The sequence below is a fragment of the Rhinoderma darwinii genome, chromosome 11 (genome assembly GCF_050947455.1).
Source record: "Rhinoderma darwinii isolate aRhiDar2 chromosome 11, aRhiDar2.hap1, whole genome shotgun sequence".
NCBI classification, from domain to species: Eukaryota; Metazoa; Chordata; class Amphibia; order Anura; family Rhinodermatidae; genus Rhinoderma; species Rhinoderma darwinii.
The window spans coordinates 84866431-84894131 of record NC_134697.1 but is presented as its reverse complement, the minus strand read 5'-3'; the positions used below and the strand labels follow the sequence as shown (position 1 = coordinate 84894131).

The following is a 27701-nucleotide window of genomic DNA, read 5'->3' as shown; positions in this document are numbered from 1 at the left end:
CAATGATGAATACCTCGCTGAAATCATTGAAATTCAGCAGAGCCAGGTTTAACAGCAACTCTTCAGAACAACAACGCTCTCAATGTTTTGGTGTCAACAAATGGTAACGTACCCTGTTATTGCTAAGAAAGCTCTGGAGATTTTCATACCGTTTGTTACAACATATCTTTGCGAGTAATCCTTTTCGAGGATGCTGGACATAAAAACGAAGAAAAGGAACAGACTTTGTTGCGAAAATGACATGAGAGTGGCACTTGCCAAGGTGAAGCCACGCATTTCTGAACTGATCTCTGAAAGGCAACAGCAGAAGTCACACTGATTTGCAGTAAATATTCAATATTATGTTTTTGTGTGAAAATCATGTTTTGATGGTTTTGTTTTTTGAACACAGTGATGTTGATGCACGGTTCATTTTGTGCACCAGTAAAATATATACCTGTGTTTTGAATTTGAAAAAAATCATATTTTATTTTTCCAATTAAGAAGGGTTCAGTGAATGCGCATATGAAACTGGTGGGGTTCAGTACATCCAATAAGGTTAAGAACCACTGCTCTAGAAGGTGCTAGAATTTAACACTTTTTCTTGTTAATCATTGGGGGGGGGGGGGGACGACGACACCGTTTTATGGGTATATGCTCCTGCCAATAGAAGACGACACTAGATAGGAAAGCGTCTTGGCTCCGCTAGACAGGCCATACCCTTCCCACAGACACTGGATGATACAATTTTGAGCTTAGTGACGTAGAAGGCAGATACTCAGGTCTGCTGCTATTTTTTATTTGTGACAATTTCAAGGGTTCGACTTGAATCTTTTTACAGTACTTTGAAGTTGAACCGCTTCATCCATTTTTGGGGCTTTCACATGGAATACTTAAGGTCCGTTATCACATCGCTGGGACAAGGAGAATACCTCTTCTCCATCAACATTCATAAGGCATACCTCCATATCCCCATCGCAAGGACCCACCGACGTTCCACTCGTTTTGCAGTGGGTTCTCAAAATTTTTCCAATTTTTTGCTCCCCCTCAGGACTTTACCAAGGCCCTAGTGACTATAATGGCATTTCTCTGTGCCAAGGGAGTCGTGGTCATCCCTTACATGGATGGGGTCTTGGTGAAAGAACCCTCCAGAGGGGACATAATTCACCGTCTCTAGTTTTTCTCTGGATACTTTGAGATTCGGTTGATAATGAGAAATATTCAAGTGGGGAGAGGAAAATTGTGTGACTAATGAGGAATTTTGACAAATAAAAATAAAAATGTTTTATTAATAAACTTGATTTCAAAATCTAATGTGTTATAACCGAGAAGTGCAGATGTCCCCTATTTCTGCACTATGGACCAATAGGTCCGAGTATATCAAGAGCCTGTTCCGTAAGGAGACGAGTGATTCTGGTGAGCAACATAAGTGTCCCATTCCCTTATACTCTGTGCGGAGATTTGGAGGCTATCTAATCCGCTCCAATCTATTCAATAAACTGCACAGGTACTGTATTAGAAATATGAACCTGTTGCACAACAGAAAAACCCTATTGTATTTATTGCCTCTAGAAATTGCTGTTCCGATACTGAAAATATATACAACGGACGCGCAACTGGTGCTTGCCATGTAGCCAGGTCTCTTCACCGGGCTGTAAATCAAAGCCCAGCAGTGGAGAGTCCCACTCGGTAGTGGTGGGATGCATTGCATTCAGCAGTGTCGTCCGTGTTCGGATACACATAGAAACAAACAGATGACGTACCTTGCGACAGATGCCAACGAGCTCACCGCTCACACTGCAGTGAGAAAGTGGCCAGAAAGCAGAAGAGAGGAAACGGAGTGGTTAGTATTCACCTAGATGCCATCAACCATGCTCCACAGAACCTGGGTCAGCGGCGGACATGGAGAACGGTGAGTGCATAAGCCAGTGAGTTTAAATAGCTCGCATACACGGCTGTAGAAAGATAACTGCAATTGTGTGAGCACCATTTGTGTTTCCAAGAGTAAATCGGGTTAAACCAGAGAGGTATACATTGGAGAGATAAAAATGTTACCAAACAGAGGGAAATCCTTTCACGTTGAGACACGTCTCGGGAGTCGTTGGACCGGTTGATTCTCCTGCCCTCTCCGGTCCATCAGGTGTTGCAATGGTAAGAGACCTCACCGACCATCCCAATGAGTCCTCTACAGTGGCTGGCCATCTAAACGGATTCCAGTCTGTCCAGGTGGCTTACCCTTTTCGGTCTTCACCCAGTTCACAGAACTTGGTCGCAGGAAGAAATGTCCTTGTAGATCAACCCTCTCCCACTGTGCCTCTTTCCTCCGGATGCGGACGGACTACACCATGGTGGATGCTTATCTGAACCACCAGGGCAGCGCCAGGAGTTGGGCGACTGTTGGAATCCTCTCGGATCCTACTGTGGGCGGAGCAACATATTACAGCGCTTTCAGCGGTCCACATACCAGTGGTGGACAATTACACTGCAGATTTTCTCAGCTGAGAGAGACTATATCAGGGAGAGGGGTGTCTTCACCCAAGGGTATTTCATCTGTGCTAGAGGTGGGGCTACATTGATGTGTGTCTCGACCACAAGGTTCTAACCTATGTGGCCAGGGCACGAGTTCTTAGGGCCATAGCTGTCAACGCGCTGGTCACTCTATGGAAAGAGTTTTCTCGCCTGTATCTCTTCCCTCCACTTCCCCTCTTGTCCAGAGTGCTCAAGAGACTCAAAAGGGAGGGCATTCCCATGAATTGGCCCTGGACTACAAGTGTACACGCCATGGTGTCTTGGGCTTCTTCCTGACCTATTTTCCCACCTGCTATTCCACCTCCCTTTACATCAGATGTATTTAACAATGAGGCTGTTGGTGCTGAGGTTCTGAGGACCCACTGTTTCTCTGATGCAGTTATCCAGACTATGTCAAAGGCCAGAAAACCTAAATAAGCCAAGGTCTTCCACCGTACGTGGAGGGCTCATTTCCGCTGTTATGAACGCATTAATTTCCATCCTATGAATTGTTCAACACCTAGAGTCTTGTCCTTTCTGCAATCGGGCCTTGAACAGTGACTTAATTTATCTTCTCTGTGAGGAAACAGATCTCTACTTTGTCTACTCTTTTTCAAGAAACGTTGGCTTTTCGTACTACGGTGAACACTTTTTTTTTGACGGGGTTGCTTTTGCGATCCCTCCTATCAGACAATTCTATTTAGCCTTGGGAACTTTTGCTGCGTCTCCTTTCCTGGAAGGTAACTTTTCTGGTGGCTATCTCCTCCATCGGGTGGGTTTCGGAACTTACTCCCTTGTCCCACAAGTCACCTTTTTTAGTCATCCATAAGGATAAGGTGGTGTTTTGACCTGTACTTTTCTACTGAAGGTAGTCTCTATCTATTTTCCATATTAATTGGGAAACTGTTCTTCCTTCTATTTGCCCCTAGCCTACTAATACGTGGGAACAGGCTTTTGATTGCCTTTCATTTGGGAAGAGTAGTCCGAATTTATCTGGCTACAACAAAGTCGTTTCGGCGCTCCAGACGAAGCATTTAGTTTGAAGTTCGCGTTCGGTTTGGTGGTTTGACTGGTATTTGCTCTCCCCCTCTTGGCTCTCACATGTAGCCTTGGCATTTTGACGTTTTCCTTGGTACAACCTTATACCTTGGAATGCTATTCCTATCTATTTCTATTCTGGGGTTTGAGATGACATCTCATACACTGTATATGTATGGTAAAAGGATAAGAAAAAAAGGACCAATTTGGTAGGCGCTGCTATACCAATTTTATGTTTTTATTATATGAATGAATACAGGCTACGCGTTTCGATGCAGGACATGCGTCTTCATCAGGCCATGAATATACAAAAAAACATCATATATATATGTCAGTGTAAATCAAAGGGCCAATCACAGGGAGGGGACAAGAGAAACTCCCAAAGAAAAAACGGAATCCCGAAAGGCTGCGCATTAGTTTCAGGGGCCACCGCTTCCGGCAGGGAGGAGTTTATATCACTTAGTTTTACACTGACATGTGTATATATATATATATATATGGTGTTTTTTTGTATATTCATGGCCTGATGAAGACGCATGTCCTGCGTCGAAACGCGTAGCCTGTATTCATTCATATAATAAAAACAAATTGGTATAGCAGCGCCTACCAAATTGTTCCTTTTTTTTCCTATCCTTTTACCTTATTGTTGGCGGTGAATTCCCGTTCACCGGCTTTTGGACCTGGGCAGCAGCTACACCTCGGATCTGGCTGTACACACCCTGGGTGTGTCTCCTCTTCACGCATCTCCACAGTGGTGATCTGCATGGAGGTTGTCTCATACCTTTCAACAGTGTTGTGCCTGGTCAGCATAACCTCTCTAGGTGAGTGTATTTGCCCTAGTATTGTTTTTCCTATGACCCTTGGATAATTGCACTATGTGGCGCCGTGTGTTTTTTCTCTTCGTACTGTATATGTATGACATTTGGTGTATTGGTGACTCCAATATATGATAGATGGAGTTATATCCATATTTTGTTAAGAGACCCAGTAGGGGCATATTTACTGGGACGTGCTCTCACTCCTTAATCTGTCTTAGTTTTGCGGCGAGATAAGAGTTTAATATTCGGGACTGCTAGCCTCCTATCCGATGCTCCCAAAAGAATAATTTTTGGAGGTCAATGCCAGGTTTACATTTCCAGATGAATTTCATAAAAATAACATGTATACTATTCAATAAATATTACTTTATCTAGATTGGCGCGTTAGATGTAACATAGAATCATGGGTAATAGCACCATCTTGACCAGGGCTATTGATGAAGGAAACCTTTTTCATATGAATATTTTATCTTTAACAATGGCACCCAACTTAGGGAAGAAAAATCACTTCTATCACGGCTCATACAAAGACCTAGATATTTAAAGCCATTCAGGGGCCCCAAAATTAATATCCAATGTCAAAGGAGGGCGACCAAGATAATTAAGGGAATGGTTGGATTGCAGCACCAAGAAAGGTGGTCACACATGGGGCTATTCAGTTTAGAAAAACTACGGCTATGGGGCGATCTAATTACAACGTACGGATATATAATTGGACAGCTCAGATCTTTCTAATCTTTTTACACCTAGGCCTGTAACAGGGACAAGGGGTCGTCCTCTACATCTAGAGGAGAAAAGCTTGCACCATTATCACAGACAGGGATTCTTTACTGTAAGAGCAGTGAGCCTGTGGAACTCTCTACCACAGGAGGTTGTGATGGTTGATTCTCTGAACAAGTTCTAAAAGGGCCTTGATGGGCTTTTTGATAAATATAATATTACAGGTTATGAGTACTAGATTCTGGAGCTCGGACGTTGATCCAGGGATTTATTCTGATTGTCATATTTGGAGTCAGGGAGGAATTTTTCCAATAATGAGGCAATTGGCATCAACCTCATGGGGGTTTTGCCTTCCTCTGGATTCACAGTGTAAACAGTAGAGGAAATAAAACGGAAATTGCATAGAGGACTACGCTATCCCGTGAAAAAAACCAAAACTTTATGGAACGGAAACAAACGGAATCTACCATCCACGGAAGCATTACCATTGAAATCAGAGGTAATTCAAACGGAAGCTATAGTTTCCATTCAGCTTTCTGTTCCACTGACAGAATGGATGAATGGAAACCCCAAACAGATCTTAACGGTGATGTGAACATGCTCTTACCTAGATCAATTATACATCATTCATTGCTAAATTAATTATACTCTGACATTTGTCATTGGATAAGCAGCTATCTCTTGTTTGAATGCAGCTATCATACCTGCCAGTACTACTTTTTGGGGTGGGGTAGGGTAGGGCATTCTATAACTTGATGTCTCACTTTTTTTTAGATTAAAAGGGTTATCTGGGTTATAAAATTTGATGGCCTTTCCTCAGGATAGACCATCAATATTAGATCAGTGGCGGTCCGACTGTCGGCACCCTCGCCGATCAGCTGTTTGAAGGGCCTGTGGCGTTCTACGAGTGCCGCGGCCTCTTCATTGTTTACATGGTTCATCTTTCTGTTGGTACTTGTCCGCGCCATTACACTTGTAGCGGCCGTGCAATTCACTTGAATGGGACAGCGGTGCAATACCATGCATGGCCACTACTTGCAAGGTATTTTTGATTCTATACAGGTGACAATTGTTCTCTTGGCTGCTACGTTACGTTGTAGTGAAGCCAAAAAGCATTCTCTAAAAGTCGCTTTCTGTAAGTTTTTTTGTTTTTTTTTGTCTTATTTTCTTATGTAGGGAAGAAACTGAGAGAATCATCCGGAAAAAGCTACGAGACATCTTGAGAGAGAGTGATCTTGAGAATATAACCTCTAAACAGGTAAGAGGAGAACACGGGATTCTTACTGCTGGGTCGGCTGGTGTTTGGTATGGGGGCGAGCAGACCACGGTGAATCATGGTAACCTGGGGATGTATTTAGTAAAATTTCCTTTAATCCACATGCGAATCAACCTGCAATTTCCATGGTCTTAACAGTGGAAGACTGAAGACCACAAATGACTAAACTGTTTTAATTAAAGAGACAGATGTTATTTTTTAGTTATTTTTCTTTTGTGTTCGTGCATGCTGATTTTTAACTGGCTGTGAGTGTACTTACATTAATCGTATATTTCTGACTACTATCACTTATAGCATATTTTTCGGATTTGCCATACATTTCTGATGGGCTGGAGTCCCGTGTATCCGATATTTATAGCATATCCAGCGGAATACCCCATTAAGGGAATTTTATTAGAATTTACAGTAAAATATTCCTATGAGAAGAAACTTTGAGATACGTCCTTGTAGGATAGCCATGGCAGTGACCGGCTCTTAACGATCAAGACTGAAGAAGTCCCCAACAACTCGTCACTGGATCTTTACGGAAAACGTAGGGCCCTAGGGAAGCTTGACCCCCCCCCCCCCCCCTGCCAGCTATCCCCTGCATCAGATTATTAGGATTGTTTCTCACTTTCCTCTGTACTTTTGCAGGTACGCACCGCTCTGGAGCAGCATACCCATTGTGTTCTGCAGGATTACACAGAGTTCATTGATAATGAGATGATCATGATCCTAGCTCAAATGGACCGTCCCTCGGAGATCTTCCCCTACCTTTATTTGGTATGGTTTTATACGGGAAAATTTTCTACCCTAATAATTCAAACTCTTTCTCTTTAAGGGGAACTTTAAAAAGTCTTTGGGTTTCTCCACTCATGTGTTGTTGCTGAGCATAGGGGTTACAGAAGATTTCCACAATTGACATTTTTACGGCATCCTTAGGAGCCTCCTACTGACCCTAGTCCGTGTTACAATTTGGCCACACATGTACTATTGCCTTAGGATTGAAGTTAATAGGAGTTACAAAAATGTTTTGGGCGTCTGTAAGCCCTACGTCTAAAAGAATATCAATAGGTTGTGAACCATTTACGTTCCTCATTGTTTGTGAGAGCAGAAAGTAGAACTACGGTTACCCAAGCAATCATTTTCTTCTGCTCAATTTCCTGCTCTGTATTATGTTGTAGGGTTCTGAGTGGAACGCCTCAAATTTGGAAGAACTTCAGAAAAACAAGTACGTTTTTGCAAAACACATGCATGTTTTCCCATGAATATTCAACAATATGGCTACACCATTATTATTAATCCCAGGACGTCCCCGTACACCCTGGTGGGGGGGATGGGGGGTTGTATAGTATGGAGCGGGCGCTCGTGTTTAACCCGCTCCATAAGCTGCGGGTGCATCAGCTGTATATTACTGAACTCTGATCCTGGCCGTTTAATCACTTAGATGCTGCGGTCAATAGCGACCTTGGCATCTAAGCTGTTAGGGTGCGGATGGTTGTCAATGAAGGCCCCCAGGTTTGCCTTCTTTCTGCTCCAGGAGCTTGTAAAAATGACAATACACTGTGATACATTAGTATTGCAGTATATTGAACCAGGGATATAACGATCGCTGGTTCAAATCCCCTAGGGGGACTAATAAAAAGTGTTGAAAATGAATTGAATAAAGTTTTCTTTAATGTACAAAAAAAATATATTAAAAGTTTAAAAAAAAAAAAACCTTTTCCCATTTTTCCTCTAACGTAAAATAATAAACAAAATTGGTATCGCCGCGTTCGTAAAAGTCTGAAATATAACCATATAACCTCATTTATCTCGCACGGAGAACACCGTGAAAAAAAAAACAATAATTTAAACGCCAGAATAAAACTAAGTTGACATTTTCACCGCTGGGTGAAAGGCTTAAAAATTAAGCCCCCCAAAAAATGAAGAAATTGCAGTTTTTCCCAATTCCACCCCACAAAGAATTTTTTTTCAATTTCCCAGTACATTATATGGTACTTTAGATCTTGCCAAGTAGAAACTACAACTCCTCCAGCAAAAAATAAGTCTCCGCACCACCACATTGATGGGAAAAAAAAAAAGTTATGGCTCTTGCAAGTAAAAAATTTAACGAAAAATGGCTGTGGCACCGAGGGGTTAAAGTTCTGAAGGTAGACCCATATAGCCTGATCATGTAAGTTCTGATCAGCAGGTCTTGCCATGAAGAGATTTACAACCTGCTATATCTATCAGCGATGTTAACCATCTCAATTGTCTCATAGAGGCACAAATAACACAAGTGTCAACAGACTTTGTGACCTTCTTTTTCCTTCCTCAGGGTCACACACATACTAAATGTCACACGTGAGATTGATAACTTCTTCCCTGAGACATTTACTTATTTAAACATCCGAGTCCTGGATGAGGAGTGCACGAACCTGCTGCAATATTGGAAAGAGACTCACAGATTCATCTATAATGCCAGGTGGGTCAAAGCTGTAGATGCAGCCCAAGGCTGATGAAGTCACATTGGTTACCCAAAGTAGACCTCATATGATCGCCATAGGCCTACAGATAGTTTGCCAGATGTGACGGACAACGAGAGTTCATTCTGAAAATGTGTGCAATATCAATCACTTAGGGTGCGGAAGGAGCTGGGGGGGGGGGGGGAGTAACTGTGGAAGAAGCTCGGGGGGGGGGGTAACTGGGGAAGAAGCTCGGGGGGGGGGGTAACTGTGGAAGAAGCTCGGGGGGGGGGGGGGTAACTGTGGAAGAAGCTCGGGGGGGGGGGGGTAACTGTGGAAGAAGCTCGGGGGGGGGGGGGGTGGGTAACTGTGGAAGAAGCTCGGGGGGGGTAACTGGAAGAAGCTCGGGGGGAGTAACTGGAAGAAGCTCGGGGGGAGTAACACTGGAAGACGCTCGGGGGAGTAACTGTAGAAGAAGCTCGCGGCGAGTAAGGCTATGCTCACACGCCTACAAAAAACGGCTGAAAATATGGAGACTATGGGAAATCCTGATTTACAGACGTTTTTTAAGCAACTTGCGTTTTTTGCGGTGTTTTTCTACGGCCGTGTTTGGAGCGGCTTTTCTATTGAGTCAATCAAAAACGGCTCATGCACTTCATTATTACGAGGCGGTTTTTTACACGGCCGTTTTTTTAAAATTATTGTTTTGTTGAGCAATGACTTTCCAGTCAAGGGACTGGCAGAGAGGCGAGAACGAGGAGACAGGTGGATTAACCTGGCAGCATAGTTGAAAATGGATTGGAGGGGATGCCACCGAGGAGGATGTTGCAGTAGTCTAGACTGGATATGCTCAGGGCATGTGCAAGCGTTTTTGTTGACTCTGGCTTGAGGAATCCGTGGCGTTCAGGGTATGTTCACACGGCCAAATTTCAGACGTATACGAGGCGTATTATGCCTCGTTTTACGTCTGAAAATAGGGCTCCAATACGTCGGCAAACATCTGCCCATTCATTTGAATGGGTTTGCCGACGTACTGTGCAGACGACCTGTTATTTACGCGTCGTCGTTTGACAGCTGTCAAACGACGACGCGTAAAAATACAGCCTCGTCAAAAGAAGTGCAGGACACTTCTTTGGACGTTTTTGGAGCTGTTTTCTCATAGACTCCAATGAAAACAGCTCCAAAAACGGACGTAAAAAACGCCGCGAAAACGGCGCGAAAAACGCCGCGAAAAATGCGAGTTGGTAAAAAAACGTCTGAAAAGCAGGGTCTGTTTTCCCTTGAAAACAGCTCTGGATTTTCAGACGTTTTGGTTGACTACGTGTGAACATACCCTTAAGGTAGAAATACACCTCTAGTGAGAAGCCTAAGATTAAAGGGGTTGTCTACTACCAGACAACTGATGAACTATACACTAGATAGGTCATCCGTGTATGATCGGTGCGGGTACGACACCCGGACCCCACACTGATCAGAATATTACGGAATAGCGGCCGAGCTTCAGTACTGCAGTATTCAAGTGAATAGGAGCAGAGCTGCAATTCGGCAGCATGGCCGCTATGCAATATACGGAGCTATCTGCTTCCGGCTTCGTACATGGCATACTGTGCAATGACATCCGGTGCCCGCAGGCAGCAGGAGCAGCTGATCGACGCAGAGTCCGGGTGTCGGACCCGCACTGATGATATACTGATATACCAGTGGATAGGTCATCAGTTGTCTGGTAGTGGAAAACCCCTTTCAGACTGCTGATACATTACTCCATAAAGGAGATCGAAACCTACAGTCCAGAGTTTATAATATTGGTGGTCCGAATGTTCTTTTGGCCAATAGCATTACAAGCGTTCGCAACCTTGCACAGACAAAGATTGTCAGATGAAGTAAAGAGAAAAAGAAGGGATCTAAAAGCGCTCAGTCACTTATCGGCTGATCATAACCTGAAGTTCATAGATTGTAAGCTCTTGCGAGCAGAGCCTTCACTTCCCCTTAATGTCTGATATTGTCTGTACATGTTCCCTCATGATTGTAAAGTGCTGTGGAATATGTTGGTTCTATATAAAAATTATTATTTAATTCACCTGTTCCCACAGTTTGTTTTTTTTACGGCGGGCGGTGCAGGTCCAGAATCGACAGACGTCTATTGGCGTTACTGTAGAATATGCTTATGAGCATTCCAGTGACCGCTGATTCTCTAAGCAGGAGCTGTTACAGCTGGGATAGAAGGAAACTCCGACCCCAGCTGTTAAAGCCTTTGATCGCTGCGATCAGTGATCACGGCATGATGAAAGGGCACTAGCCTCATTGATTGCGTCATCAGTGACTCTATCAGAGACTGAGGGAACCCTTTGCAGTCAGTCCTGGGGACTTAGAAACGTCCCCAGGGCTGCCTGTTCTGTAAGCCAGCTGTTAGGGTACACTATGTGCTGCCCTAACATCAGCCTGCATCCTAGTGACACATTCCATTTTATTAGTGTACGGGAGTATGCGAATACATTATAAGTATAAAATTAAGTTACTAAAGCAACACAAATTATGTATAAGAAAACGGTTAAAGTATAAAAAATATATTTTTTTTGCGGTCTGCGTTTCTTCGGAGCCGACTTTACAGGGGGGGGGGGAGGATACTGTATTTTATAATAGTTTGTTGTTCTAATAAAAAAAAAATATTAAGTTATTCCTTCATGAAATAAAAAAATGTAGCAAGAAAATAAAGAAATGTCCACAAAAATTCATTATTTAGTGTAAAATATATTTTATTGCCCATACATTACATAAAAGCACAGGTCTTATACATATTAGGGATCTACATCAATATAATAACCATTCAAGTGAATGTGACTAGGCTGCAATATCAGGCACCACCACTACAAAATGTATGGCGCTGTGCCTGGTAAACAATGAAGATGACGCCCCTCGAGCAGCTGATTGTGGGGTTCCCGGGAGTCGAAACCGAACAGATCTGTTATTAATGGCCTATCCTAAGAATAGGCGATCGATATCAAAGTCCTGAAAAAATACCTTATAAAGATGCATATCCACTAGAGGAATGATACGCTCATTATTCAGCACCTTAACTCCCGTTGCACAATGCTTTCAAGAGCGACTCCATAATAACGTAACACGACCGCAGCGGCAATGCCTTAATATGGCGATATTAGGAAATGTGAGATTTTATCACTTTTATAGCCTCAGATTAGTGCCTTGAGCTAAAGAGTAACTAGAGCCGGATTGGTTGCTAGGGATGAACTGCCTGACAACCTCACAAAGGCTGTAACTATAAGGAAGTATGTCCATAGCAACCAGTCTGTTTCAAATGGCTTAACCCCTTAATGACCGGGCCATTTTGCACGTTAATGACCAAGGATTATTTTTTGTTTTTTCACGGTCGCATTCCAAAAGTCGTAACTTTTTTTTTATTCCGTCGACATAGCCGTATAAGGGCTTGTTTCTTGCGGGACGAGTTGTATTTTGTAATTGTACCATTTTTAGATGCTTACAATATATTGATTAACTTTTATTAACTTTATTTTAGGAGAGAATTGCAAATAAGCCGCTATTCCAACATTGATTTTCACGTTATAAATTTACGCCATTTACTATGCAGCGTAAATAACATGTTCACTTTATTCTATGGGTCGGCACGATTACGGGGATACCAAATATGTAAAGGTTTTATATGTTTTCCTACGTTTGCACAATAAAAACCCTTTGAGAAAAAAATTACTTGTTTTTGCATCGCCGCATTCCAAGAGCCGTAATTTTTTTATTTTTCCGTCGATGTGGCCGTATGTGGGCTTGATTTTTGCGGGCCAATGTGTAGTTTTCATTAGTACTATTTTGGGGTACATAGGACTTATAGATTAATTTTTATTTTATTTTTTATGGGGGGGAATGGGAGAAAAGAGAATTTTGCCGTTGTTTTATGCGTTTTTTTTTTGGACGCCGTTTATCCGGCGGTTTAATTAATGTGTTCATTTTATTGGTCAAGTTGTTACGATCGCGGGGATACCATATATGTGTATGTGTTATTTGTTTTGACACTTTTACTGAATAAAACAGTTTTATTTGATTTTGACTGTAATTATTTTTATTTTTTTTCCACAAACTTTATTTAACTGATTGACATTTTTTTTTTTTTTAAGTCCCACCAGGACACTTCACTATGCGATGTGCCGATCGCATATATAATGCTTTGTTATACTTAGTATAGTGTAAAACTGACAGGCAATCTAATAGGTCATGCCTCCGGCATCGCCTAACAGGCAGTTGCGGAAGACAGACCTGGGGGTCTTTGTTAGACCCCCGGCTGTCATGGAAACCCGACGGCGACCCGCGATTTGTTTGCGGGGGCGCCGATCGGGTGACAGAGGGAGCTCCCTCCCTCTGTCAAACACATTAGATGCCGCTGTCACTATTGACAGCGGCATTTAATGGGTTAAACTGCCGGAATCGGAGCACGCTTCGATTCCGGCAGTTGCAGCAGGAGCCGGGCTGTGTATAACAGCCGTGCTCCTGCCGCTGATCGCGTGGGTACAGTGACAGTACCCGCGCCATCACAGGACGGATATATCCGTCCTCCGGCGCGAACTAGCATCTGCTGAGGACGGATATTCGGCGTTAAGGAGTAAATAGGTCAAAGCTGGTTTTGTGCTTAGCGACGCCATGTCAGTCCTCGTATCAGCTGTGATATAGTCAGATCTTGTGAAGAACCATGATCACTGAATTGGTCAGCTGGGGGTGGGCAGGGTGAGGTTATATCGCCCTTGATGATGCATCGCTACTTTGCCGTGAGGGAATACATCTACCTTTTTTTCTTCTCCGCTAGTATATAAGGTTGAACTGCACTGTACACCTAATATTAGCAATGGAACCGGCCCTAAGGGAATCATGGGATAAAGTAATATTGCTGAATGTTTCGACATCTACTATAAGTCACCGTTGGGGCTTGGCTAATGTTCTTATCATGACGATGCGCAATAATCTCCAGTTGCTCTTTTTGTTCTTCACTTTCTCAGTTCTGATTGGACATTCCCATCACTGCTATAGTTTGATTGGCTGTATCATCCTTCCAGTCAGGGAGGCCATAGTTACCGCTGCCGCTCGATTCCTGTCCTCTCTTCCCGCTTTCCTGATATTGACGCCTGATTGTCCTGGGATCTGTTTGATCTGCTGCCTTCCCTGCTTCTACTCCACAGGGTTTGTCCTCGTTCTTGCTGTGCCGGTGCTGTGGTTTTGTCTTGTTTTGTGGTGTTTACAGTCACGGTCCCCCATAATTTTGTGCAAATGGTAAATTTACTTCCTAACCAATATGTCATTGACTTTGGTTCGAGGACTGCTATGGAGTGGTATGAGGAGTCTAAAGGGAGCATAATGTAAATCATTGCACCTAAAATAAATTCATCAGGTACCATGTGCAGCTGCCTTTTTCCTAGCGTCTTGGGTAGTCTCGGGTAGGGAATCGGAATATATATTCTCAACAGATTAATAAATAACTACTCATTCTCTGATATGTTAATATAGTTTCTTTAATGGTAGAAATGTGTCCTATATTCAACGTCTTAAATCTCCACCACTTAAAGGGAATGTCGCTAGAAATTATTACTTTTTTCAGTTAAACAATTTAGTATTTGAGTGATTACACATTGTTTTAATTTTTTTAATTTTTTCACAAGTCAGGAAATATTATAAATTAGATTCTAATTTATAATATTTCCATGTGCTGGTCACTAGAGGGAGCAGTTCCCAAAATTGCAGCATTGGCATGTGGTAAAGCAACCTCATAGATTTATGCTGCAAATTTGGGGTGGACACACTCCTCTACACCGCGTTCCAAATTATTATGCAAATGTTATGTTTCGCTGATTTTCCTAAATAGTCGATGCAAATGACAGTCAGTATAATCTTCAAGCCATCAACCGTTGGAGTATAATGCGAATTTTATTGAACAAATCTAATGATAACTGAATATTTTTTTAGAAGTAAAAAAACTCAAATGCACGGTTTCACATTATTATGGACAACAGTGATCAAAACATTTTAAAGATTGTAAAGAGAACTAAAATGGTTATTTGTTGAATTTGCAGCATCAGGAGGTCATATTTACAGAAATCAAAAGCTCTTTCAATCAAAAAAAACGTAACAGGCCAAGTTACATGTTAACATAGGACCCCTTCTTTGATATCACCTCCACAATTCTTGCATCCATTGAATTTGTGAGTATTTGGACAGTTTCTGCTTGAATATCTTTGCAGGATGTCAGAATAGCCTCCCAGAGCTTCTGTTTTGATGTGAACTGCCTCCCACCCTCATAGATCTTTTGCTTGAGGATGCTCCAAAGGTTCTCAATAGGGTTGAGGTCAGGGGAACATGGGGGCCACACCATGAGTTTCTCTCCTTTTAGGCCCGTAGCAGCCAATGACACAGAGGTATTCTTTGCAGCATGAGATGGTGCATTGTCATGCATGAAGATAATTTTGCTACGGAAGGCACGGTTCTTCTTTTTGTACCACGGAAGAAAGTGGTCAGTCATAAACTCTACGTACTTTGCAGAGGTCATTTTCACACCGTCTGGGACCCTAAAGGGGCCTACCAGCTCTCTCCCCATGATTCCAGCCCAAAACATGACTCCGCCACCTCCTTGCTGACGTCGCAGCCTTGTTGGGACATGGTGGCCGTTCACCAACCATCCACTACTCCATCCATCTGGACCATCCAGAGTTGCACGGCACTCGTCCGTAAACAACACGGTTTGAAAATTAGTCTTCATGTATTTCTGAGCCCACTGCAACCGTTTCTGCTTGTGAGCATTGTTTAGGGGTGGCCGAATAATAGCTTTATGCACACTTGCAAACCTCTGGAGGATCCTACACCTTGAGGTTCGCGGGACTCCAGAGGCACCAGCGGCTTCAAATACCTGTTTGCTGCTTTGCAATGGCATTTTTGCAGCTGCTCTCCTAATCCTATTAATTTGTCTGGCAGAAACCTTCCTCATTATGCCTTTATCGGAACGAACCCGTCTGTGCTCTGAATCAGCCACAAATCTTTTCTTAGTACGATGATCACGCCTAAGTTTTCTTGAAATATCCAATGTTTTCATACCTAGTGCAATACCTTGGACAATTTCACGCTTTTCGTCAGCAGGGAGATCCTTTTTCTTTTCCATATTGCTTGAAACCTGTGGCCTGCTTAATAATGTGGAACGTCCTTCTTAAGTAGTTTTCCTTTGATTGGGCACACCTGGCAAACTAATTATCACAGGTGTCTGAGATTGATTACAATGATCCAAAGAGCCCTAAGACACAATACCATCCATGAGTTTAATTGAAAAACTAATAATTAAATGTTTATGACACTTAAATCCAATGTGCATAATAATTTGGAACACGGTGTAGTGTCCTCACACAATCCCCCCTCCCTTATTCTGGCTAGTGCCAGGAGAGGGAGGGGTTTGAAGGTCTTCAAACCTCCTACACTGTGCCGCCACTTTCTGAGCGACTGCACAGTGTAGGAGGATTAGATACAGGGCTCAGCAGACAGTATAACACGAACATAATACACACATCACATACATGAACATAAATTACCTGCTCCTGCCTCCGTTGGTCTACGCTCCTTGCACCTTCGATTAGTTGAACATATGGCCGGAAGCCGCGGCCGGAAATCGTCATCTTACTGTCCGGTCCACATGAAAATGGTGCCGGATTTCGCTCTACGAGCGAGCTTCGTTTTGGTCTGTGTGGGAGCGGCGCATGCGCTGTTCCCACACAGATGGCGTACGCTTCTGAGAATGGAACGGCTCCTGTTCGCATTCTCTATGGGGTTGTATGTGCTGTATTCCATCTCTGTATGTGTCGTTAATCGAAACATACAGAGATGGAAAAAAAAATGGCAGCCCCCATAGAGAAGTAAAAGTATGAATACAGTAAAAAGTTTAAAGTCACAACACTAATAAATACAATTTTAGTTTACATTTTATTAAAAGCAATATAATAAAAAATCATGACACCTTCCCTCTAAAGCCTTCCACTAGAAGGCTGACACTAGGTAAGAAGAAGTCTTGGCTTCGCCCAGGTAGGCTATATCCTAAATGCATTTTAGCCTAGTGTCTGTAGAAGGCAGATCTGATCTGTGATCAGGTCTGCTAAATTTAGTTGAATTTTTTTTCTTTAGCTGCTGGTGGGTTGTCCGACTTGTCACCAGCCTAGTCAGCCCGCTACGGATGCCGGGAAACCATGCAGTTCTCTGCACTGAATTTCCAACACCGCCGATCACCTAACATAATATTTTGCTGCCGCAGATGGAGTGCCAGTTACTTCACCCTACGTATGAGGTTACTGAAGAGGTGACTCCCGAAGACTACGGAGGGGGGAGTATGAAAATCTCCTCTTGACATCTCTAGGGACATTCCCATGTGGGACTTAAATTAACCCCTTGAGAATGGGTAAAATGGTTTATTCGGGCAGTAAACCCAATTTGGTGACATTATAGCTGCACATCCCTTTTTTGGCACCTTTTTTTTCCCTGTATATGGACCAGCTGCAGGGGAGCCGCTTCCTCTCCCTTTATACTTCTGTTACAATTGGAAGGGGAACGAGCGCCATGCTGCACCACTCCCTGCGACATTGTGCCGTTTTTCCCATCAGTGCAAGACTGCTCACGCCACGCCCCCTCTTTTTCACATGATCCCGGCGACCCCCATCGGCCGGCATCCTCACATTGGCTGCTGGGAAGGCGTATACTTACTCAAGGATGTAAAATATGACCCTATCACCCCTTCTTAGGAGGAGGCACTCTTACAGAGCCAAAGGCATTCTTTTCCAAACTATAGCGAGTTTGAGGAGATATAATGCTCAGATTTGAAGCATTCTATTTCAAAACGCATTAATACTCGGTTTCCCTTTCAGGAAGAATTTATATCTAAATTTCAGTCTTCGATTTCTCTGGACAAGTTGATTCTCCTGCCCTCTCGGATTTGCCAGGAGTTCTACTGGTGAGAGACCTCACTGGCCATTATGCTCAGACAGTCCTCCCTTCCCTCCAGTGGCTTATCTGCCAGGGTGGGGTGCTATTTGTGGCCCCCACATGATCCAGTGTACCTGGTCAACAGAGGAGTCATCCTTATAGATCAGTTTCTTGGCCCTCTCCCATTGGGCATTCTTCCAAGGACACCTGGTCAGGATCCAGATCTGAACCACCAGGGCGGCACCAGGAGTAGATTGGCTCTATGGCATTTCTATCGAGTTCTTGTATGGACATAGTCATGTACCATCATTGTCAGCTGTCTACGTACAAGGAATGGACGACTGGGCCACAGACCTCCTAAGTGGGAGAGACTGGACCAAGGAGAGTGGTCCCTTAACCCAGACGTATTCCATCACCTTTTCGAGAAATGGGGCACACCAGACATGGATCTTCTAGTGTCACACTTCTCCCTCCTGTATCTGTTCTCTACCCTTCCACTCTTGTTCAGATTGCTCATGAGGAGGCGTTCCCGCAATCCTAATGGCAACGGACTGACCTTGTTGGGTTTGCTTCGCTGATATAGTTTACCTGCTTGTTGACGCACATTGGCGTCTTCCAACTTGACCTGATTTTAATTTCCTTCGGTTTGCTAATCCACCCCACTTTACCTCGTTTAACGGTGTGGCTGTTGAAGCCGTGATTCTGAGGCCCCGAGGTCTCTGAGCCAGTCATCCAGTTGATGACGGCCGGGAGCCTCAATCAGCCAAGTTTTACCACCGTACACTGAAGGCTTGTTTTTGCTCGTGTGAAAAGTGTAGTTTCCATCCCATCGTATGTCCTACACCTAGAATCGTGTCTTTCCTGCAATCAGGTCCAGTTTGTTATCTATCCATTCTATTTCAGCGGGTCTTGGCCCTTTATTCTCAAGTGAAGACAAGGAGTGGCTTATGCCGTCCCTCTATTCCGATATCCCACTAAGTCTTGGAATCTAAATTTGGTCTTGGCAGCTTCTCAAGTTGCACCTTTTGAACCCTTCAGGGACAGTTCACTGCATTTACTCTCCTGGAAAGTCCTTGTAGTCGTCAATTTCATAAAGTTGGTTTTGGAACTGGCTGCCCTGTACTGTAAGTCCTTCCTTATCCATAGGGATGAGGTGGTTCTCCGGCCTGTGCTGTCTCTCGAAGGTCTTCTCGGCCTTTACGATGAATGAAGAGATTGTTCTCCCTTCTTTCTGCCCCTCCCATCTCATTCAATGGAACAAACTTTGCATTGCCTTGACATGGTGAGAGCAATCCGCATTTATCTGGCAGTGAGTCGTTTCGCTCCAATTCTTTTGTCGTTTCTGAAGGGCCACACAAGGTATTGGTAGCGTCCAAGTCCACTATTTTGCATTTGGTCCGGTCTGTGATTTTGGAAGCCTATCCCTGCAAGGGTGAAGTTCCTCGCCTTCAGGTCCTTGCCCATTCTACATGAGGTGTTGGTGCCTCCTGGGCGGTCAGGCATCAAGCATTAGTTGCTCAGGTCTTTGAGGCTGCTACCTGTGCTTTGGTGCACACCTTCACCAATTTTTATCAGATTAATTCTTTGGCCGCCTCTGATTCCAGTCTGGGTCACAAGGTGCTGCAGGCAGCTGTGCATTAGGCAGGTCGCATGGCTGTATTCTTCCCACCCTCTTTGACTGTTTCTAAACGTCCCACAGTGGGACCAACACCTATCTCTAGAATGGTGCCCTCATCCTACCTTGTCCCACTGTCTTCTCTCCTGCCACTGAGTTACGTGGTGTCCAGAAGTATGGTAACAGCCGATATCGCTGAGCTATACTGTTTCGGTAACTCAGTGGCTGGAGAGCAGCGAAAACGGGTAAAGGTAGGACGGGGGTCAGGGGGCCGTGTTTTAGAGATCGGTCTGGGTCCCAGAGATGGGACCTTTTTATCTATAGGACATTAATAGCATATACTGTGGATATGCCATAAATGTTTGATATGAGAATACTCCTTTTAAAGGGGTGGTCCTGAATTATTATTTGTTTTTTTAATACAAAAGAATAAAACAACGAGCGGTGCTCAGGCTAGTGGGCGCTTTAGGGAAGAGTTTTTTTAAAAAACAAAACAATTAATTGCACAGCCTACTTATTCTTCATGAATAGGGATATAGATGGATAGATAGATAGATATTCTATCCCTTTAATGGGAACTATATAAATGTTTATGCAGTGAGATGTTGAAGCTTTTTGGGCTTTGCAATTCCCTAAAAAGTGCAACTCCGTGCGTGCGTCTGTACCCACCAAACAGCTGTTGACTTGCTGCACGGTAAGCAAATCAGCTCTATCAGATTCGCCAAGTAGGCTCATATAGCAATAACCTTGTGGTATGGACTTAACACTTCGCGGTTCAAAAATCACAATTGGAGGATCAGTGGGGCCCTTTGGTCAGTGCAAACGCACCCCCAAATTTCCATTTGTTAGGGCATCTTACATGGTGTCAGCTAGTGTATTTTTCCTTTTTTTTTTTAAAAAAAAACCTTGTTTACAACCTTTTACGTATGCCGCGCCTAGCTTACCACTGCTACTCTGTGAGGCTATTTTAAAATTCTGTTTTTCCCTTTTTGTTTCTGCAGGCAAATAGGCACCCGTGTCCTTGTCCACTGTAAGATGGGGGTTTCTCGTTCAGCCTCCACAGTTATAGCTTATGCCATGAAGGAGTATGAGTGGACGTTTGAAGAAGCTTTGAAATACGTTAAGGAAAGGAGGAGTATTGTGCAGCCAAATGCTGGATTTCTACGACAACTTCAGACCTACCAGGGCATCCTAGGAGCAAGGTGAGAAGTAATATGAAAAAAAAAAACAATAGTATCTATTTTGCCGCGTTGACTATTTAGAGCCTAAGGCTGGGTTCACACGACCACATTAACGTCCGTAATGGACGGACGTATTTCGGCCGCAAGTCCCGGAACGAACTCAGTGCAGGGAGCCTGGCTCCTAGCATCATAGTTATGTACGATGCTAGGAGTCCCTGCCTCTCTGCAGGACAACTGTCCCGTACTGTAATCATGTTTTCAGTACGGGACAGTAGTTCCACGGAGAGGCAGGGACTCCTAGCGTCGTACATAACTATGATGCTAGGAGCCCGGCTCCCTGCACTGAGTTCGGTCCGGGACTTGCGGCCGAAATACGTCCGTCCATTACGGACGTTAATGTGGTCGTGTGAACCCAGCCTAACTCCACTAAAAAGCTGAAATTTCCATGCGAATGCAGTGAACTCCAATGCGCTCCTTGAGCCTGACTGCTACATAAAGGGAGCACTGTGGTCACCAGTGATTTTATATCTTTATCCCACAGAATAATGGATCTGCAGGGTCAAAATACTCCTTTTTGACTTGGTTACCCTGTAAAATCACCAGTGAGCACAGTCTTTCGTCGTTCCACATATAAGCACAGGGATAGCTAAAGCTGCTCTATAGTGTGAGTGTGACTTTGGGGGAGGGAGTTGAGATATCGGGGGTTAACTGAAATCACTCCGGAATGAACTTCGATCCAAGATTTTAGTTAAATATCAGCCCTCACAGCCACTTTTGATGGGTACAAAGGAAGGTCTGATATGATTCCATTATAATGCCTAGGAAGGACAGAAAATGTTAGGGACAAAGCAAAAAGGAGTAACAGTAGGGGTATTAAGATAACGGGTTAAGTATAGGCACTACATTACAGTGACATTCTGGTGGTGAGGGATTATTGAGGCACTGCTTATAGTCCTACAAGTTTGCTTTACGCCTTCATCGGCTTGCACTACAACGTCGCTCCTGGTGTGCCATGGTCGCTTCTCAGGGGGTTGTCTTCGGTGGGGACATGATCCCCCGTTTTCAAGTCGCCAAACTGCCATTTTCCCTATGCGGGCAGCAGTGAAAAGGGGCATGTCCTCTTCCCCAGCTCTCTGCTCCTCACAGATGAGTGGGAACACAGTCTCACAGGATCTCTCCAGGGCACCAGCTGTTGGCCTTGGGACCGCGTTTTTTTACCACACAAACTGGTAGGATCTCCTTTGGCACCCCCTTCCTCCTATTTCCTCTTCAGGCATTCTCTTAGGTACAGTTGGGGAGCATTTACCTAACACTGATTTTATGTACCCTCAGACATCCAATACCCCTTTTAGGGAGTCACATCCTTGCCTTGCAGTATTAAGTGGACTCGTAGTCCCTAGTTATTTCCCAAGCTACTTGGGAACTTGGTGACCTCTGTACTGCGATGTCAGGCACCAGAGGAGAATCATCTAGACAACTATCTTATATAACTCATTTTGTCTGTTCCACATGTGGTCAACCTACTCCTCTGTGCAATGCATTCTGGCCCCCTTGCCAAGCATCTGTGAACACTCATCTTGTGGCTCAATCTCTTCCACCCTCAACCATATCCACGCCTAGTGCTGGCACTGTGTTGCTATGGGCCAACCCCCCTTCCAGGGTCATTGTTGACCTCTCCAATGCCGCCAAGTCCATGTTGGGCATCGTTAATCCACCTTGCCTACAAAATCTCTGGGGACTCTCCGTCCACATCTTCCCATGGCTGACCACCTAAATGGGTCAGATCTGTGTGGTCTCCTCCCTCCATATAGTTTACCTTATCAGTTTCCCCTCCCCTCCAGTGGACCACTCCACTGTTTCTTCCCCTTACAGGGAGCCCTTGTCCGAGGGTGAGCTCTCGAATTCCATCTCTGAGCTGGATAACGAGCATTCCTCCAAGCTGTCCTCTGCGGTTGACGGTCATATCTTTGCAGGTTGGAGAAACCTTACGTGTCTCTGACTGAGACACCTTATATGTTACTCCCGCAGCGGAGTCGATCACCTGGAACAGATAGTCACAAAGGAATGCAAACTGCAAATTTTTGCTTCTGAATGGGTCAATAGAGCCTCTACTAAGTGGCTGCGCCAACTCCGCCATGGCATCCTCTCAGGAGCACCTACTGAAGATCTAGTGAATATTTCTCAACAGCTGTCAGGTTACCAAGTGTATCTGTAAAGTTTCTCTGGATGTAGCTTGCCTTATGGCTCATGCATCCGCTTCCCTAGTTGCCGGACAGCGTGGCCTAAGTGCTGGTCTGCCGACGCTGCTTCTAAGCTTTCCTTGACAGCTCCTTCTTTTGTTCTCATCCAGACGGAATCCAGAAAGATGGGAGATATCATCTCAGAAGACACTGGTTGAAAGAGCACTCACATGTCTCAAAGTAAGACTCGCCCTGCTCCAAACCCCAGACTTCCTTTGCAGCCGTTTTGCATATTCCTCAGACCACGGGCATACGATCAGCAGTCCCACCAGGGCTCCAATAACAGGCCTACATTCAAGTCTAATTTCTCCTTGTGTACCCGCTGTCTGCTAAGCCTGCAGCAGGAAGGAACACTTCTGCCTTAAGGTGCGCCCCACTCGGGTTTTGGGTGGGTGCAGGCTTCTACTGTCAAGGGCATCTGGCTTTCTCACATTTCGAACGCCGCAATGCGGGAAGTAGTTTCCTCGGGGTACGTGATTGAGTTTAAACAGCTTGCACCAACTGGCTCTTCCGTTTTCAAGTAGTAGAAACTCTCTTGGATCAAAGAGTCATTGCTCCCATTACTCCAGACCAGGAGTCCCACGGGTAATACTCAAATCTTTTGGTTGTCTAAAAAATTACGGCTCAGTTCATACCATCTTTGACCTTAAGCAGCTGTATTTGTCCAGCTCTATAATTTCCGGATGAAGTCCCTTAGGTCGGTGATCGCCCCCATGGAAACTGGGGACCTCCTATCGTCTAAGTGCTTCCTGCGATTTGGGGTTCTTCCTCACCAATTCCAGGTTGCGGCACTTCCATTTGGCCTGTCAACGACCCCCTGGGTCTTCACAAACATTTTCTCTGTGGTCATGGCTCTTCTTCGTTCCAAAGGGATTTTGTCTGCCCCCCCCCCCCTATCTAGACTATCTTCTCATAAAGTTCCCGTTCAAGGAAAAAACACTTACGAGCCTGCAGGTCATATTGGATACACTGGCTCTTTTAGAATGAATTGTCAACCAGTCAAAAGCCTGTCTGATTCCTTGTTTGAGACTAGCCTTCCTGGGAATGGTGTTCAACACCACTTAGGCCCCTCTCGGTCTAAACTGACCGCCCTGCAGCTGGGCACTCCAACCTCTCTCCACATTTGTATGAAGGATCTGGGCACTAAAGTGGCCTCCATCGAGATGAGCCCCTTTACCCAGTTTCACAGTACTCTATTTCAAAGGGCGATCCTCGCCCGGCGGTTCCGCTCTCTGGATTTCCTAGACCGCCGAATCCTTCCCAATCATGTCTTCCGGTCTCTGGTGGCTTTCCTTCCTAGCAATCCCTCAGGGCGGCTCCTCTATCCAGCTCCGGTGGCAGGTCCTTTCAGCGGACGCCAGCCTTCAGGGTTAGGGAGATGCCTTCTGGAATCTTGCGGCTCAGGGCCTTTGGTTCCACCAGTAGGCCGGTCTCCCAATCAACATCTTCTCAGTCAATGAATTTCTCTACTGGCCACCACTCTGGTTCAAGACCGGACAGACAATGTCACGGCCGTCACCTACCTTAATCACCATGGTGGCACCCATAGTTCGGCGGCATTGGCGGCAGCCTTCAAGATTTTGGAGTAGGTGGAGCTTCACATGCATCCTCTCTTGGCAGATCACTTCCCAGGTCATCAACTGGGTATGGGATTATCTCACTCGCAAGCGGATCGGCAAAGGGGAGTAGGCGTATTGTTTGCACACACAATTTTCCAGGTAGGACACTTGAAGCACATGGACTTGGTGGTATCTCTATTTACTCACCAGGTTCCCTTCTTCGCCAGTTCTCTGGATTCTGAGGCATACACAGTTGATGCTCGTGTGACACCGTGGGTTCACTACCACCTGATTTAAATGCTTCCCCCGCTGCATCTTCACTTATGTTCTCAAGAGGATCAAGGCGGAGTGGATTCTGACCATTCTGGGTGCTCCAGACTGGCCCATGCCGTTTTTGGTACACGGACGTGGTGGCTCTACTAGCCGATGCTCCCTGGTGCATACCTCTTCTCTCATGGGCCTCTATTCCACCCGAGTTCACAGTTCACTATGTTTGAGTCGTTTGAAGCTGCGGTTCTTACGGCTTGTGGCTTATCGCAGCGTATGCTCCAAACCATGTTGCGGGCCCAAAGCCCTCATCGACACACATTTATCACCGCACTTAGAAGACGTATCTCCATTGGTACGAGGATTGATATCTTTTGTCCTTGGCGTTTGCCTTGCCTCGGCTCCTGACATTCCTCCAGGAGGAATGTGTTCATGGACTAGCCCTCCGCTCTCAAAGGGCAGTTGTCCGCGTTGACTATTGTTTTTCTTCACCAGGCCTCTGGCACCCAATTCTGATGTCTAAACCTTTTATTCATAGAGTTGCACATGCAGTAACCAACAATCGACCCCCCCAAATCCGTCTTGGGTTCTGTAGTTGGCTGCTTTTGAGCCGTGTCTGCTCACTTGAGGAGAAGGTGGTGTTAGTGTGGCAATGACCTCCATTTGGCTGACGACTCTATTTTGTCGCGCTCTCTATCTGTCTCACCATTGAGATAAGGTGGTACTTACCACCTTTAATGAGGTTATTGTTTTGCCATTCTTCTGCCCCTCTACTGTGCAATCTGCACAGTCTGACCCTTCACAATCTGCATGTGGTCCGCGCCCTGCAGTTCTGCCTCTCGGTCACTTCCTCATTTCGCCATTCCGATTCCTTGTTCGTGGTCCCCAGGATGGGGTGGACTGCCTCTAAGGCTACAATCGCTTGATTACTGTGGTTGACTATTTGAGAGGTCTGCCAGCCTAAGCGGGAGAAACCCCTGTTCCGGGTTACGGCCTATTCCACTAGGGTGCGTTGTGCTTCCTGGGTGTGCACCATCAGGCTTTGGCTCTTCAGTTTTGCAAGGTGGCTACCTGATCGTCTTTGCGCACATTCACCAAATTCTACAGGGTGCATTTCCGTTGGTCACAAGGTATTGCGCACTTCTGTGGAGTACATGGTTACGTTTTTCTCTGTCAGTTCCCAACCATGTGGAATGCTTTGGGACGGCCCATAGTCTGTGTCCCCCCAATAAGACGAACAAGAAAACCAAGATTTTTTGAGTACTCCCTGTAAAATACTTTCTCTCCAGTCCATGGGGGGGGGGGGGGACAACTCCCACCCTTTTTTCGTTCTGACGTTAATAAGGTTGTCTGTTGTACAGTGTTCTCTTATGAGGTTCTAATATTGTTTTATCACCTTGTCTTCTGCTTCTTCTACTGAATTTATACACTGACTATCTCAATGCCTGTAGGATGGGTATATATTTTTTACGGCGTTTACCAAAGGGGATAAATAGCATGATAGTTTAGGTCGTTCTGGTGCGGCAAAATCAATTATGTATAGTTTTTCTCTTTTTTTTTTTCTCTCGCATATAAAGGAGTTGATGAGGAAAACAGGCAATTTTTAGTTTTGTTTTTGTAACTTGAAACTTTTTTATTTTTTTCTTTAGTCCTTCTAGGGGACTTGAAGCCCTTTTACTTCTGATCACATGTACAATACACTGCACTACTTATAGTAACTATATATTTTTTTCAACAGTGTATTGTAACTATATTTTGTAACTATATATTTTTTTTCAACAGGAAGGCGGCCTACAGTTTTAGGCCCTGCCTCTGGCTTCTGCACGTGGCAGAAGAGACGGGTATTTTTAGGTTTCCTGGTGGCCATAGCAAGTATTGGCACCTGGTGATCGCTCGCGGGAGGCCGATGGGGTAGAGCGGGAGCCTCCTTCCTCTGTCAACCACTTAGATCCAGTGGTCGCTATTGGCCTTGGCATCTAAGGGGTTAAGCGGCCAAGATCGGAGCTAGCTGCTCAACACACGACCAGTACTGCAAATTACACAAACCGCCTTCCCAGGGTGACATGCATATACGTTCTGAAGCGGGAAGGGGTAAATCAAAACTACTTGCAAAGTTGATTCGTTTTAAATTTTATGTGCTTTGGAGCAATAAATTAGTTGCAAAGGTATCTATGGGGCGTATGAAGACTGCTCATGGACTAAGTCCGCTCCATACCGAGGGTGTCAGCTGAATGTTACACTTCACCGTAACGACGGGGAACTCCTATCTAGGCCGTTTAACCACTTAGATGCTGCAGTCAATAGCAACGGCGGCATCTAACCCGTATTCAAAGTGGTCTCGAAAGTGGACATAAGATATGATTTAATAGCCCAAACAAATAGCAAAATAATTGACTTCTCCCTATCATTCCGTTTCCTGTAGTAAGCAAAGGCACAGTTATCTGTGGGACCCGAGCTCTGCACCCCCGCTTCCACAACTACCAAGTCCTCTAGAATCTCTGTCTGGGTCTTCTGTGGCATCCCTTGCTCCTAGACAGAGGAAAATGAACTTGCGTGCTCTCATGCGATCCATCAGTGAGATGGAGGTGACGGACACCGCGCCAGAGGAAAGGACCATGGAAAAAGCCAAGTGCGAAGATGATCGACACTCGGAAAAGTTGGACACCGTGTCCGAAGGTCAGGAGAGCATGTCGGAACAGCTGGACAGTGTATCTTCCATGGATGGGAGTTTATATGAAGGACAGGAGAGTTTTATGGAGCAAGAAGAGAGTTTACATAAAGCAGAGGAGCCGGACACAGAAGTCGGATTGATCACAACAGATTCCAACCCAAAGAGTTCTGCATTACTGGAGGAAAACTCCTCTCTGGATGAGGTAGGATCATGTGTACTCCGATGCTCGGACATATCGGAGCACAATTCTGTTCATACTTCATAGTGTTAGAAGAATTGATGTGTCCTTGATTTCTTACTAGACATTTGGAACTCTTTATTCAGAACTCCACCCGGCCTTAAAGAGCCACTTTCGAGTCAAACTTCTAAAATGCCGTGTTCTGATATAGGTAACTGTACATACTCCCATTGTTTAACCCTGCGCTGGATTTCAAGGCTCCCC

At 44.8% G+C, this 27701-nt stretch overlaps 1 protein-coding gene across 1 annotated transcript in view; it reads left to right on the top strand.

Annotated features, from left to right (window-relative positions):
- Positions 1-27701, top strand: part of SSH3 (slingshot protein phosphatase 3) — a 64826-nt gene that overhangs the window by 33704 nt on the left and 3421 nt on the right. Inside the window, exons 8-13 of the mRNA XM_075841921.1 lie at positions 6240-6321; positions 6973-7101; positions 7503-7549; positions 8639-8785; positions 20343-20543; positions 27011-27461. Coding sequence (XP_075698036.1) covers positions 6240-6321; positions 6973-7101; positions 7503-7549; positions 8639-8785; positions 20343-20543; positions 27011-27461 — 1057 coding nt within the window. The remainder of the gene's footprint in view (positions 1-6239; positions 6322-6972; positions 7102-7502; positions 7550-8638; positions 8786-20342; positions 20544-27010; positions 27462-27701) is intronic.